Source organism: Benincasa hispida, chromosome 3 (assembly GCF_009727055.1).
Source record: "Benincasa hispida cultivar B227 chromosome 3, ASM972705v1, whole genome shotgun sequence".
Taxonomy (NCBI): domain Eukaryota; kingdom Viridiplantae; phylum Streptophyta; class Magnoliopsida; order Cucurbitales; family Cucurbitaceae; genus Benincasa; species Benincasa hispida.
Genome location: NC_052351.1, coordinates 22,468,755 through 22,483,551, shown reverse-complemented (window position 1 = coordinate 22,483,551; position 14,797 = coordinate 22,468,755). Strand labels below are relative to the sequence as shown.

The 14,797-nt window shown below is 31.6% G+C and overlaps 1 protein-coding gene across 1 annotated transcript; it reads left to right on the top strand.

The window, feature by feature from the left end:
• Positions 1–8,159: 8,159 nt before the first annotated feature.
• On the top strand, positions 8,160–10,035 carry LOC120073485 (transcription factor NAI1-like). The gene is made up of 3 exons (XM_039026330.1): positions 8,160–8,564; positions 9,351–9,734; positions 9,961–10,035. Exons 1-3 carry the CDS (start codon positions 8,160–8,162, stop codon positions 10,033–10,035), a joined length of 864 nt encoding a protein of 287 aa, XP_038882258.1.
• Positions 10,036–14,797: the final 4,762 nt, after the last annotated feature.

Genomic DNA, 14,797 nt, shown 5'->3' with positions numbered 1-14,797 from the left:
TTAGAACTAATATGAGTTCAATAGAAATCACAAACTTTTCAATCCGAGCAAAAAAACGTTATCATAAAGATAATATTAGTTTTAATCATTATGAGCTTTGTTATGTAACCCTTATGAGTTTTGATAAATTTTTTTTATTGTATAGATTTCAAGAAAGTTTTATTGCATTGAAATCACAAAGACAATCCAAGAAATGTCACATTTGAAGGCAATCAAAGAGCGAAATGATATTGTTGAATCATATAATAAAATTGAATCACCAACTCAATTTCTAGAGTTCCACAATTATCCCTCCCACTTATGACCAAAGAATAGGTCCATTTTGCCAAACATGACCAATCATCAACTATAAAGACTAAAACTTTACAAGTATCTAATCAAAACAACAATCAAAAGAAATTCAAAACTATGTTTCCATCAATATAGCAATATAAAAAGAAATTCAAAACTACATTTCCATCAATCTAAACAACAACAATCTTCTTCTAACAATAACAAGGAAAAATTACGTAATAAAAATACAAAATATAAAAATCTTGTTATAAACAACCACATAGAAGCTCGAATCGCATAAAAAAAATCCAAAGTATGGTAAAACATAAGCATAACCATATGAAAGAAGAAAGGAGGAAATTAGCATCCAAAATCTAAAACTTACATGATCCAATGACGACAAAAATGAAGAATCCAAGAAGAATAGGGCCAACAGGATAGTCATTTCCCTTCTTTGTAGCAGTCTCAAACACAACCCCTCTTCAAAATGTTCTTCTTGAACCTTTCCACCTTCCATTCCGCAAGATGCGTGATGTCGTCTACAAAACCCATCAATCAAATCAAATCAAATCATAAATCAAAAAATCTGCAATGCCAACATCATGATCCAAGAGATTGAAAAAAACTGTGTGATCAAAAATTAAACTACAAGCTTTACAAGTCTAGGAAAATCATTAAACTCATAACTTGGTACTCTATAAAGAAAATGAATGAGTACTTAAGTTAATATATAGATTTATATATATAGTAAAAGAACTGACTTGTCATATTACTTTCCTCGTAAATGCATCTTGGGGTAAATTAGGTTCATTGACAAGTTAAGAAGATTGCTATATGAATCATTGAAAACCTATATATAGAAGAATCTATTTACAAATATGTAAAAAAAATGACAATGAACAAGGATCAACCATAACTTGTTCCATGAACCAAATAAAAATGACTCACACAAATAACATGAATTTTATGCATTGAAAAATAAGTTAATATCACAAGATCAGGAGAAAATCATGAAAATGGCCCAAATACCAAACTTGAAACATTTCAATAACACAAAATCTCTATACATAAGGATCCATATATAAATGTATGAGAAGTCTAATATGTCAGAATTTTAAATTGCTAAGTATTTAGTCCGATAACAAGATGCACAAGCAAATCAATTATTTCATTAGAGATTTGCTAGCTAAATCATTCACATTTGGAATATTAAATAAAAATGTTAATGTCCAAGAGAGATTTAAAACCTATAAGTTTCAAACGATCTAGTTAAAGTAAAATAATCATCTAATTACAAATTTGATCACATGAACTCTATTCTAGATGTTCACAAACGCACGACCATAGGTCTACTAAAAAACATAGAAAAAGTCAAAATGAAGTGCTCAAATTCATTTGTTAAGAATATTAATTAAACTAGATTTGAGTATGAGAAGCATTCCATGCAAATTAAACACGTACAGGTCAGTTGAAAATACGATGATTATGAATCTCGTATCAATTTATAGTAATATTAGCGCCACAATCCAATCATAAACACATCTTAAAGTATTAAAGTCATGACTAAACATATTTGAAATCAAGATATCAAAATCAATTCAAATCCTTGCAAAAAATATAATTTGGATTCATCCATACTTTAAACTAGAAAAAGATTGACCTCTAGTTTTTGAGACAATATAATCAAGTCTTGTCATTGTTCAACTCTATTACATAGGAAAAAATCCATAAGAAAAGCTAAAATTAGAGAAAGGACGAAAGAAAATTAGATTATGGGGGCTTCAACCCCAAATGAATTTACCTAAAAAAAAAAAAAAGAAATATTTATATTGCAGCTAATAGCTTCACGATGCCCTTATAAGTTTAAAACCCACTAAATTAACCAATCTGGGGCTCTGAATTTTGGACGGAAAAGCTGGACGAATGGATAACTACAGATCTACAGAAGGTAGAGACCCACGACTACAGATTTGCATTGTTGAAGATTGATAAAGACCCACAGAAACTGACAAAGACTGACGGGCGGATGACGACTGAGACGATGCCCAAGGAGAGACCCAAACGTGACGGAGACGAACGGACGACGGACAACCTGATTTGCACGACCACGGATGGATAGGTTTTGGGTAAGAGAGAAATGAAAAGGTTTGGGCGTGTAGGCGCGAGTTGAAAATGAGAAAAGGGATTTTTCAATAAAGTAAGAAAAAAAATTAGACCCATTAAAGCCTATCTTCAATGTCGGTTTAAAACTGACATTAAATATCCATTTTTCTAAAACCGACATTGTATATCTGGTTTCACTTTTTTCAACTGACATTAAAGCCCAAAATTCTTGTAGTGATCATTTCACGGTCCGATCTTATACTAACTTTTTGTAGGATATCCCCACTTGTATGTCTCTACATGCATGATTATGATCAAATCGCTTGGAACACTTTACAAATCTGATAACAATTACAAAGTGGGTCATATCCGTAGTGTCACAATGATAAAACACCAACCCTATCTATATACTACAAACTATTTAGGTTATTATTTAAACATGATCAACCTGTATATCTACCACATACTGTTCACGTTTCATAAGATAACCTTGGATCTTTCTTTAATGGATAACATATATAAAATTATCAACAATTATTTCAAATAACATATTAACTACAAGGCTATAGGGCATACATCCCAACAATTTATTCTTGGTGTTTCGATCTAATTCATTCCGAAACTTTGAAGGTAAGTTGTAATACGTTTGATTTTGATCCTATTTGCATTTAACTTTATTCTAATCTAACTATAGTTTGTTATCTTATTTGTAGAGCTCAAACTAATTGCACAATTCCTTCAATAATTAGTTTGAGGTTCATTAGTTTTACATTGGAGTCTATTTTTTATAGTCTAAATTTTGTTCAATTGTTGGAGAATATTTTGTGATATACTGAGTGTTATTCATTGCTATGTATTTTTTTACATTACATAGACATTTTTGTGGATATTATTATTTCATTTATAAGCGGTAAATTAGACTTAACCATAAAAAATGTTTGCAAAAAACGAGTTTGCACAAACAAAAAATGTTTTATTAGTGTAAAATGTAAAGAATTAAACGTTTGCAAAAAATACAACAAAATCATTAACCATAAAAATTGAAATTCATATTTCACCAATGGGCAAGAAACGAGATAAGAATTTGTTTTGTTTTGTTTTAATTAACATTTATGGTTGAGTTAAAATTAATTGACAGTTAAAAATTGAGGGTTAGGGATTAGAAAAAATTTTCATTTTATTATAATAAGACATGTCTTGGGATGTAGATCAAATTGTTATGCAATTGAGTGTTCAAGTTGTGTGGTGAAAATATGTTACGTTTTTCAAGAAAGAAAAATAAAAAGTTGTTCAATTTTTAAGCTTCTTTAGTGTTCATGATTGAGTACTAAGTAGTTGTGAAAAATTTACATTTGTTTGGAATATGATTGGTGCTTAGGAATGGAAAAAATATATGTAATGTAATTGAGTGTTAAAAGATTGAATTCAAAATTGTGTCTAGTATATATGTTTACGTTATAGGAATTTGTTATGTTTTAAGAATTGTGAAAAAAGAATAGAACATTTTTTAGTATTAAAAAATTTAGGAAAATATGTGTAGTTGGAAATTTTAAAAAATTGAGAAAAAATTCCAAGAAAAAATCAATTTCATTTAGAAAAATTGTACCAGATACCTAAATTCAACTCTGTATTCCAAACACAGACTGACTCAACTTAACTCAACACTCCAAACACAAATTGTATAATAGAGACCATAATAAAGAAAAGCCCTCATAAAGAATTCCCTTTATATTTATGGCATAATCACTAAAAAAAATGAAAATTACATTTTAAAGATAGTATTCAAATACCTTATAATATTTTTTTAAAAAGGTATTGAATATTGATAGTACAAGCACTATACTAGTTGAGTTATGCTCATTTTGACTACCTTATAAAATTTGATTTGAATGGGAGGGAACATCTTTATATATTAATAACTTGAAAATATTTTAATCGGATGCAAATAAAAAAATTGTTAACATTTAAAAACATTTGTTTACTTATCTTCTTAGGACATGTTTGTTTCAAGGGTTGGAATTAGATGGGTTAGGCATCCTAAGCCCAACTCTTGTTTGGGATAGGGTAAAGATTTAGGAAACTTTGGCTTCTTACATCTTTTCCCATACTCAAACCCATGGGTTTTACACTTTTTTTTTTTTTTTTCTAATTTAATTTAGGAAGTACGTACAGCTCACCTCTGGACACGCACCTTTCGGTGACCACGTTCATCCAACTCCGTGCGACCCACGCTGCTAGCTAAACTCCGACCGCCCCTGGCATGACCATTGTGGCCAAACCTTCAGACTGCCACCTCCAACGATCGCCACTAGCTAACTTTGATCACCCACTGACCAACCAATCTTGGCAAACCCTCTTGCCCCCACACTGACGAATGCTTGTCACCAACTCCATCGACCAACCTCTGAATGTCACTTCTGGCGACCGCCACCGACCAACTTTGAAAAATATTAATAAAAACACTCTTAATATATAACAAACTAAACAAAGTTTTATATAAAAATACTTTTAAGAAAGAGTTGCCAAATACACGTGTGTTTTTATTTTAAGGAGTTTTTATCAAAAGTGTTAAAATAAAAATGAATTTTTGAAAGATATTTTTGTATTTTTTTTCTAAGTCATTCCAAACATGTCATTAGATTGCAATTATATGATTAGGTATTTATTTAGGCTTTATGTGTAGAAAACCCTAATTTAATTTAGTAACATTTTTTTTTGTCAATTTAACTAGATCAAAGACTTAGAATCATTTTCTAAATGTATAGGTTTAAAATGTTTAAAACAACTTAGCAACCAAATAAAAATTTAATTCCTCAAATTTAATTTGATAAAAAAAATTTATAGTTTTTTAATAATTGAATTCAATATTAAAGTACTAGTTTATTTCAATTTGAAGTTAACTGGTAAAAAAATGATTATTTTCAAATTAGTTAAAGTGACAAAAGTCTAATAAAAATTTTATTTCAAAATCCAGTAAAATTAAAATATCATATTATTAAAACAATAGATTAAATAAAATTATAATTTTAGTCAAAATCTCTATTTAAAAAATTCGTAAAGAAAATATTCTTCTAATTTTTTTTAATTTTATTTTAAACTTAACTATATTAAAATAATTAAGATGAAAAATTTATACCAATCTATAATTTAACCCGTGATTAAATATAAAATTTTTTTTACAAACTAAAGCTTTATGAACATGCACTTCATTCCCATGTTACTTAAGCATGCACTCTAAATATAGACTTTTTAAACTCATATTTCCAAAACCTACACACCAAATATAAACACAGTTTTCTAAAACTCAGACTACCTAGATCTTCTAATTTAACTCCCTATGCTTAATATTTTCAGACTTATGATTCTAAGCCTGTGCGTCAAATACCCTTAACATTTTAAAGGTCATAACACCCCATCTTATTTTGTTTTTCTCCCATCTTCCCATTCACACAATCAAATTTCTTTAGGAAAAAAAAAAAAAAAAAAAAAAACCTAAATTAAGACCAAAATATAATTTTTCTTTACTTATTTAAGAAAATTTATTTGATCATCTTTTTGCTAATTTGGTGAGGTTGGGATATATTAATATTGCTATTTATATAAATTTGAGTTGATCAAGATTTTAAAGGGAACGAACGCTGAATACTTTAGACCCCATTTGGTAATAATTTTATTATTGTTTTTTATTCTTAAAAATTAAGCCTATTTTCTCTCTATTTCTTACATTGATTTTCATTTTTTAAAAAAGTATAATGGTTGAATTTTTTTGCCAAATTTCAAAAACAAAAGCAACTTTTAAAAAGTAATTTTTTTTAATTTCAAAATTTGGCCTGGTTTTTTAAACCATTGATAGAAAATAATAACAAAGTAAGGAATTTGGCGGCTTAATTTTAAAAAACAAAAACAAAGAATAAAATGATTATCAAACGCGACCTTAGTTTATGAATTACAAACAAAGGATTTTTATGTACTTATGAAAGTTTTGAGTTTTGATTGATACAACTATTACGGATATAAATCATTATTTTTCACAATTATTTTGCAGTTCAAATTACAATGAGGGGAAGTGAAGATTCAGTGTCACTTTTAAAAGAGATTATTGGTGCTTTATAGGACTAATAGTCTAAATACAACTTGGGTATTGTGTGAATATATATATATATATATATATATATATATATATAAACTTGGATATAGAGTGAGCACAATTAAAGTCAAGATTTAAGACAACTAACATAGATATGGAAAACAACATAAGATAGAAACTTTCTGAACTATAAATAAATAAAAAATATAAAAATGATTGAACGTAGAAATATCAATTTAATCTTAAAAAGTATGTTCTATTAAACTTTAGACTTTAGATGATCCCAATTTCATCTTTTTCTTTTGAACTTGAAAGAAAGTTGCATCATTGCATGTGTTCTTTGTGAAAAGCAAATAATAATTTTATGTTTTGCAATGCCATATTTAGTCAAAAGAAATATTCTGGTTTCCCCACCATTATCATTTTTATTTTGTTTTGGGAAATAGTGTGAATTAATGGACCAAATTTCCAATTTTTTTGGGTGGGTGAAGGGAAGGAGAGATGGATGGCCATGAATGAACTTTTATGTCTCCAACAAAAGAAAAAAAAGAAAGTCCAATCTATCTTCTTTTCCATAAATCTGTAAGGAGGGCAAACAAAATCCCACATTAGTTAAAGAAAAGAGAATGATTATAGATATGTAAATGTGGACAATTACTTCGAGGTTTTTTTTTTTTTTTTTTTTTTTTTTTGGTAACCAAGAAGCTTGATTTTGTTGTTTTCAATACTATATACGATTTTAGAAACATTTCTAAAAAATGAAAAATGAGAAACATGAACAATTAGCAAACCATTTTGTTTTTAGAAAACTGAAACAAGAAATTAAAAGAAACAAGAAACGATTGAATCAATTGATTGGACCAAACAAACTCACTCCTTTTTTTTTTTATTGTTGATCTCATTCTCATTCTTTATTTTGAATTTGCGCATCTATATCTTCTCCCTCATATATATATATATATATATATATGAGACCCACAAGTTCACAACCTAATTTTTATTGATTATAAAAAAAATGTCCCTTATATATTCACTACTAATAATTTTTCTTCTAATAAAAATACATACTCATATATTATTTTATTAATAAAATTAAAATTATATATTTATTTTGTTAAATATTGGATCATTAATTATTTAATATAATCGTAAAGTTTGTGTTTATGTAATGAATATCAAATATATTTAAAAGGGTAAAGAAAAAGAAAAGTTCCCTAAAACCCTGGAATTAAAATGAAACAAAGAAGAGAAGTCGAAGAAAGAGCCTCCAAATGTGCAGTTCAAAATTCCCAATAACTTTTCACACCTACGATTTCACGTCAAGCCCTTCAAATATATATATAATCTTCACAAAAATAATGGCTACTTCATTCATTTTAAGTCAAAGGTAATAACAAATTCTTTTTTACATATATATCACAGGGTTTCTTTCATATGTTGTATATATCCTTTCATTTCTTGATTTTAATTAGCTTATATATCTTCATATATAGAGTGATTCTCAAGTGTCAACTTCCATTTTTTTTTCTCCCAGTTTGAAGCATATATATAACCTAGAACTGTTTCAATTCTTTGATGGAAATCTCATCCGCCAAATGTTTATCCGAACTAGTAAGGCTAAATTTAATTTTGATATATGTTGTTAATATATTTGGAATTGATTTAAACGAATTAATGTTTCGAGTTTTAGGAAATGATGGAGTGTTCATATGATGAATACGAGATGAAGAATTACTCTCATGATTACACAATACTGGATGAGCTGAACGAAAAAGTCAATAGTTTGACTTGTTCCCAGTTGATTTCATTTGGTGGGGATCATTATTCAGCTGAAATTGAGAATGATTTTGATTATGGGAGAATTAATTTAGATAAGGATTTGTCGTTTTTAATATCCGAAAGTTCCGATGAGAAACAAAATGGGAATTTAATTGGATTTGAAGAAGAAGGGAATGAAATTAAGAAGGGCGCAACAATAATAATGGGTGGAAATAATTGTGGAAATTATGGTAAAGAACATGTTATAGCTGAGAGAAGACGAAGAGAGAAGCTTAGACAAAACTTTCTTGCACTTTCAGCTCTCGTCCCTGGCCTCAACAAGGTAACAACTTTCCTCATAATATTCATTTCTTTCTTTTCTTTTCTTTTATTCATAATTTATTTAGGGTTAGTATCGGTTAGGCTTCGGACAACTCACTTCTCAGTATTTTAGTCTATAAGATATATTTTTACGTTTTATTTTGATAGAGAAAAATCTCTTAGATTCGATATGTGTGTGTGTGTCAAATTTTAAATTGCATATATGATTTGCATTAGCCTCCTCAAAGCTAAGGCTTTTGTGGAGGGTTTGAAAGCCCATTGAATGGAGTGGTTAGGTCTTTAACTCATTTTTTTGAAGGTTATTAATCTCCTCAATACAGATGAGATTTATTTTTCTGAATTATGGTGCTCTTTTTTTTTTTTTTTTTTTTTTTTTAATTTTCTTTAGTGTTTTTTTTTTGTCACATCGCTAGAGAAGAGAACAAAATTGTCCATGTTATTGCAGTTTTAACATCCTCTCTTTATTGTTCTTTGATCTCGAAAGAAGTTTTTTCAGATAGTATTTGCCTTGCGAAAGTAGCAGGTTGTGTATTTGTAGGTTGGTTTGTTTATTCATGTCTTGAAAAATGGGGGAGGGGGTTGATGTTACATTTTTTATTCTATGTGCTTTTATGTTAAGGTTTCAAGTGAAATTGGTTTTTATACTTTCATTCTTTGATTAGTTACTACTAGATATATGTAAGGATTAAAGAAAATATAGGGATATGAAGTAATGTATAATCAATAAAACTTTTAAGAAGGATCTCTAAATAGATATGAAATTAGACAACAATATTTTTGGTGAAAGAGGGACAAAGCTTCGGTGCTTGAGGGAGCAATCAAGTATGTTAAAGAGCTTCAAGAACGTCTCAAATGGGCTGAGGAAGAAGCAGCAGACCAGAAGAAAGTAATTAAATCTGTCGTGTTTGTGAAAAGAATCAATCTCGACTCCGACTCCGACGACAAAACCTCTTCATGGAACGAGAAGGGTTGCGGATTTTCGGTCCGACCAGTTCCTAATATAGAAACAAGAGTTTTTGGGAAGGATGTTCTGGTAAGAATTCATTGCAAGAAACACAAAGGATGTTTTACAAATATATTATGCCAAATAGAGAAGCTTAAGCTAACAGTTGTGAATAGCTGCGTTTTGCCATTTGGCCACTCCAGACTTGACATAACCATTGTTGCGAAGGTAAAACTCCCTTTCTCTATTATTATTAGGGATAAATTTGATTAATAAATGAGTAATACCAAGTAGCACTATTTCCATGCATCCCATTCGATTGCAAAGTGAAATATATATATATATGAAAATTTAATATGTGACTAGACACTTGAATGAGCTATACAAAAATGAGTACAACCTAAGATGCATCTAAATATATATTTTTTAATAAATATGGGTTACTTTGTTTCAGATGGAGGCTGATTTCTGCATGACAACGAGAAATCTTGGGGATAAGCTAAGAGAGACTTTGGTCGAGTTTATATAGAGGATTCTAATTAAACATTTTAATTTTATTGTTAATGGATTTGGCTTTGAGTAATAACATAAATTAATGTCGAGTGAAATCTCATACTTCTAATATATTGTTGGTATTGGATTAGCTGAATTAATATATGAATAATAATGATGTGTTTGGAGAGATTGATTGATCGTCTATTTATTTATTTTGAAGTTCCTACCTTTTATTTTTTAGAATTTTATTTTTCATGCATTTGCTATTGATCTTAATTGCTATTTTGAGCATTTAAAAAGTTAATGTTTTTAAAAATTATATGTATTCTTGTATTGTGGTGTATGCGATTTTGATTGATTCGAATTGAGTTGATCAAGTACATATTTGTATGGGCAGATGTAGACTAGAGGGAATAACATTAATGAATATACCTAATCAAACAATAGCACCAACACATTCTATCTGTGTAACAAAATACATACAAACTTGTCAAAAATGCTAAAATTAGTTTGAATGTTGTGCTCACATAAAGTTTAAGGAAATAAATAATCTTCCCAAGTCCCCAAAGGATCTTCTTTGCTTCATTTCATTTAGGGCTATCATTTAAAATCTTTGGACGGAGAGAAACAAGGACATTTTAAGAGCAACTCCATAATGGGAGGATGCAATATCATTGGTTATACATTTTGGTCTCTACTAGATCTAGACTCTTCTATCGTTACACTTTCGATATCATTGATCTTAGTTATGTGAAGGAAAAATCTCAATTAAAGGATAAAGCTCCACAAATTAATTAAATACCTTATGTACACTGTAATATTATTTTCATTGGTGAATAATGTTTGTAAGGCCCACCTATTTTGTCCATTATGCCTTGTAGGGTTTCCTTTCCCCTCTTGTATAAATATACCATTATAGCTACAGTGATTGTATTGAATTGAATACTGAAAAAGGGCTTTCTCTCTTTCTTGATTCTGATGTCATTTTTATTGCATTATTTTGTCTTACTGTGAAAAATTAATTCCTCTCTTAGTATCAGAGCTTGATGGCCAATGCATCTGCTAATGTCTTTAGATCTTTCAGCAGTCCTACCTACAAAAGCCCACCATTAAATCAGCTTTTAAATCAGATTCACGCCATCAAGATGGATTGGAGAAATTTTTTGTTATGGAAGAACCTTGTCCTGCCGATTTTGAGGAGTTATCGCATTAAGGGGCATCTCACTAGTGAAAATATTTGTCCACCTATGTTCATCTCTAGCCACTGCAACTTCACCCATAACTCTGGTAGCTCCAACCTTCGCAGCTGTCACCATCGCTGGGCTAGGCACCACGTCTATACAAACTTGCACATGAGCTTTACAACTTGATGACAGCTGAAGTTGCAACTCATGTAATGGGTCACGAAACTATCAAAAGCCTTTGGGATGCGATTCAAGAGCTTTTCGGCATCTAGTCTCATGCTGAAGAAGACTATCTTCGTCAGGTATTTCAATCTACTCATGGGGGATTTATGAAAATGAATGACTATTTACATGTTATGAAGAATCATGTTGATAACTTAGAGTTAGTTGGTAGTCCTGTCCCAACTCGATCTTTAATTTCACAAGTCCTTAATGGACTTGATGAGGAGTATAATCCAGTGGTTGCAACAATCTAAGGAAGGGTGAACGCTAAGTGGTCTGATATGCAATCAGAGTTGTTGAGTTTTGAAAAACATATTGATCTACAAAACACTCATAAAACAAAATCATTTGGTAGCACATCCTTGGTGAATCTCACCACAAGCAGCGGTGGGAACAAACAACAATAGTCCTTCACAAGTATTAAACCTCCCCAATAGAACAACGGATCAAGAGGGAACAATCAAGGAAGAGGACGCGATCGTAGAAACTATCGTCCTACTTGTCAAGTGTGCTTCAAACAATGTCATACTGCATTGACCTGCTTTAAACTAACTGGCTATTGCTTTTCCTCCAATCAAAACAGAACAACGGATTAAGAGGGAACAATCAAGGAAGAGGACGCGGTTGTAGAAACTATCATCCTACTTGTCAAATGTGCTTCAAACAAGGTCATACTGTATTGACATGCTTTAAACTAACTGGCTATCGCTTTCCCTCCAATCAAAACAACAATCAAATCTATCGGGGACAACCATTTTTAGGGAATGTTCAATAAAATGGAGCCAATACTCAAACACAACAGTCTAATTAAGCATATCTGGCTGCTCAAAATAACAACCCATTCATCGCCACACCTGAATCGGTCATTAATCCTGGATGGTATATGGACAGTAGGGCTTCGAATCATGTGACCTCATACTCTGCTGGTATGACACATTTATCTGAGTATGGAGGTAATAAGAAAGTAATGATCGGTAATGGTAGTGCCTTATCTATTTCTCATATCGGTTCATACTCTTTAGCCACTGTTGATGAAATGTTGAATCTGAAAATGTCTTGTGTGTTCCTGAAATTGCTAAAAACCTCATTAGTGTATCTAAATTGGCTTAAGATAACAAGGTGTATATTGAATTTCATGATGGTTATTGTCTTGTCAAAGATATTCATACGGGCAAAGTGGTGTTAAAGGAGAAACTTAAAGATGGGTTTACAAGGTTGGAACAACAAGAGCCACTGATAGTGCTTCAGGTTCGGTTGATTCTTGCTTGAAGTTGGAAGATAAGATAATGGCTTACTTTGCAGTTGTTCAAAATAGTTAGGTTAATATTGTTGTCAAAAACTGTTCTACATAGGAGACTTGGACATCCATCCTTAAAAGTTTTACATGATGTCATTAAAAAATGTAATCTACTAGTGAAAGCCAATGAAAATTTCAATTTCTGTGAAGCTTGTAAGTTTGGCAAATATCATGCTCTTCCTTTCTCATCCTCTTCATCTCATGCCCTTACTCCAATTGATTTAGTTCATTCAGATTTATGGGGTCCTACCTCTGCCATGTCTACTGACGGTTACAGATACTATGTACATTTCATTAATGATTTTAATAGGTTTTTTTTGGATATATCCCTTAAAGTTAAAAAGTGATGCAGTGATTGCTTTTGATCACTTCTTAAAACTGGTGAAAAGTCAATTTGGAAAATCTATTAAAGTCTTTCAATCTGATAATGGAGGTGAGTACAAAAAGGTACATCAAATATCTGCTGACCAGGGGATTAAGTCTAGATTCTCTTGTCCTTATACATCATCTCAGAATGGAAGAGCTGAAAGGAAGCGTCGACACATAGTTGAAATGGGACTAACTTTACTAGCCCTAACTTTAATGCTCTTAAAGTTCTTGTAGGAGGCCTTCATGATAGCCACTTTAATGATTAATGGGCTTCCATCTACGATGTTAAGAGGACAGCCTCCCATGGAAAAATTAATACAAAGACAGTTGAACTTTTCTGATCTCAGAACTTTTGGTTGTGCCTGCTACCCATGCCTCAGACCATACAACTCTCAAAAGTTTCAATACAAATAAAAAAAAAAGTGTATTTATTTAGGCCCTATTCCAAGGAAACGAATGCCTCAACTCGTTAGATAAAATTTACATTTCAAGACATGTTGAGTTTGATGAAAATTCCTTTCCCTGTGAAAGAAGTTTTGGGCTGTCAGGTGAATCATTGAACTCTTTTAGTCCAGGTACCACAGGCTATCTTCCGAATGCTCCATGAGGCCTTCAGTCCACCGAATGGTCCAGTCCATTACCAATAGTCCAATCTAGCCTGACACCCTCTCAACCTATGCCTAACACAAATGAATCGGCCCAAACCATTAGCACCTCCTCGTGCCCAAGCCCCACAATCAATAGGCCAACACAAGAATATTCACCTGCCACATATATATCATCACCCAACCCATCTGGTCTCACTTCCCCTCATTATGTGTCAGCTTTTTCCCCAAACTGAGGGGATCCTTCCCTAAGTTCAGTCTCGACTGACTTATTGTCTTCCCCAAGCCAACCCGCCTCTCTGTCTCCCACCACCCAATTGCCCTACTCCACTTCACGGATACCCTTACCTACAACTATTGACCATCCTCAACCCCAACTGGTCATCCCATGATAACGAGTGCCAAGGTAGGTATCTTTAAGCCCAAAGTGTGGCTATCCTTCTGCATAACAGACTGGCGCAATACTGAACTTTCAAGAATGACAGATGCCCTGTCCACACCAGTCTGGAAAGAAGCCATGGATCATGAGTTTCAAGCCTACATCAGAATCGCACTTGGATCCTTGTTTCACCTACTATTGATCAGAATGTTGTTAGGTGTAAATGGGTGTTTCAGATCAAAAGAAATTCTGATGGGTCAATTCAACGTCACAAAGCCAGACTTGTAACCAAGGGCTTTCACCAACATCTCGATCTAGATTTCTTTGAGGCCCTGTTGTTAAAGTTCCAACTATTCGGGTTATACTTTTAATTGTCGTCTCTCACAGTTGGGAACTTAGGACTTCAATAATGCTTTCCTCAATGGGAAACTCGATGAAATATTCTACAAGTCACAACCACCTGGGTACATTGATCCTTTATTCCCTAATCACGTCTGGAATTTAGAGAAGGCTATCTATAGATTAAAACAGGCTCTTCGTGCCTGGAATAGTATGTGGAAATCCACCTTGACATCATGGGGATTCATCAACAGCCAGGCAAACACTTCATTATTCATCTACAAACAAGGCTATTATGTTACTCTTAGTTTGTGTTGATGATGTGATACTCACTAGAAATAGTATGAATCTAATAAACAAAGTTGTTACAGCCCTAGGAAAGAAATTTTCTCTAAAAGATC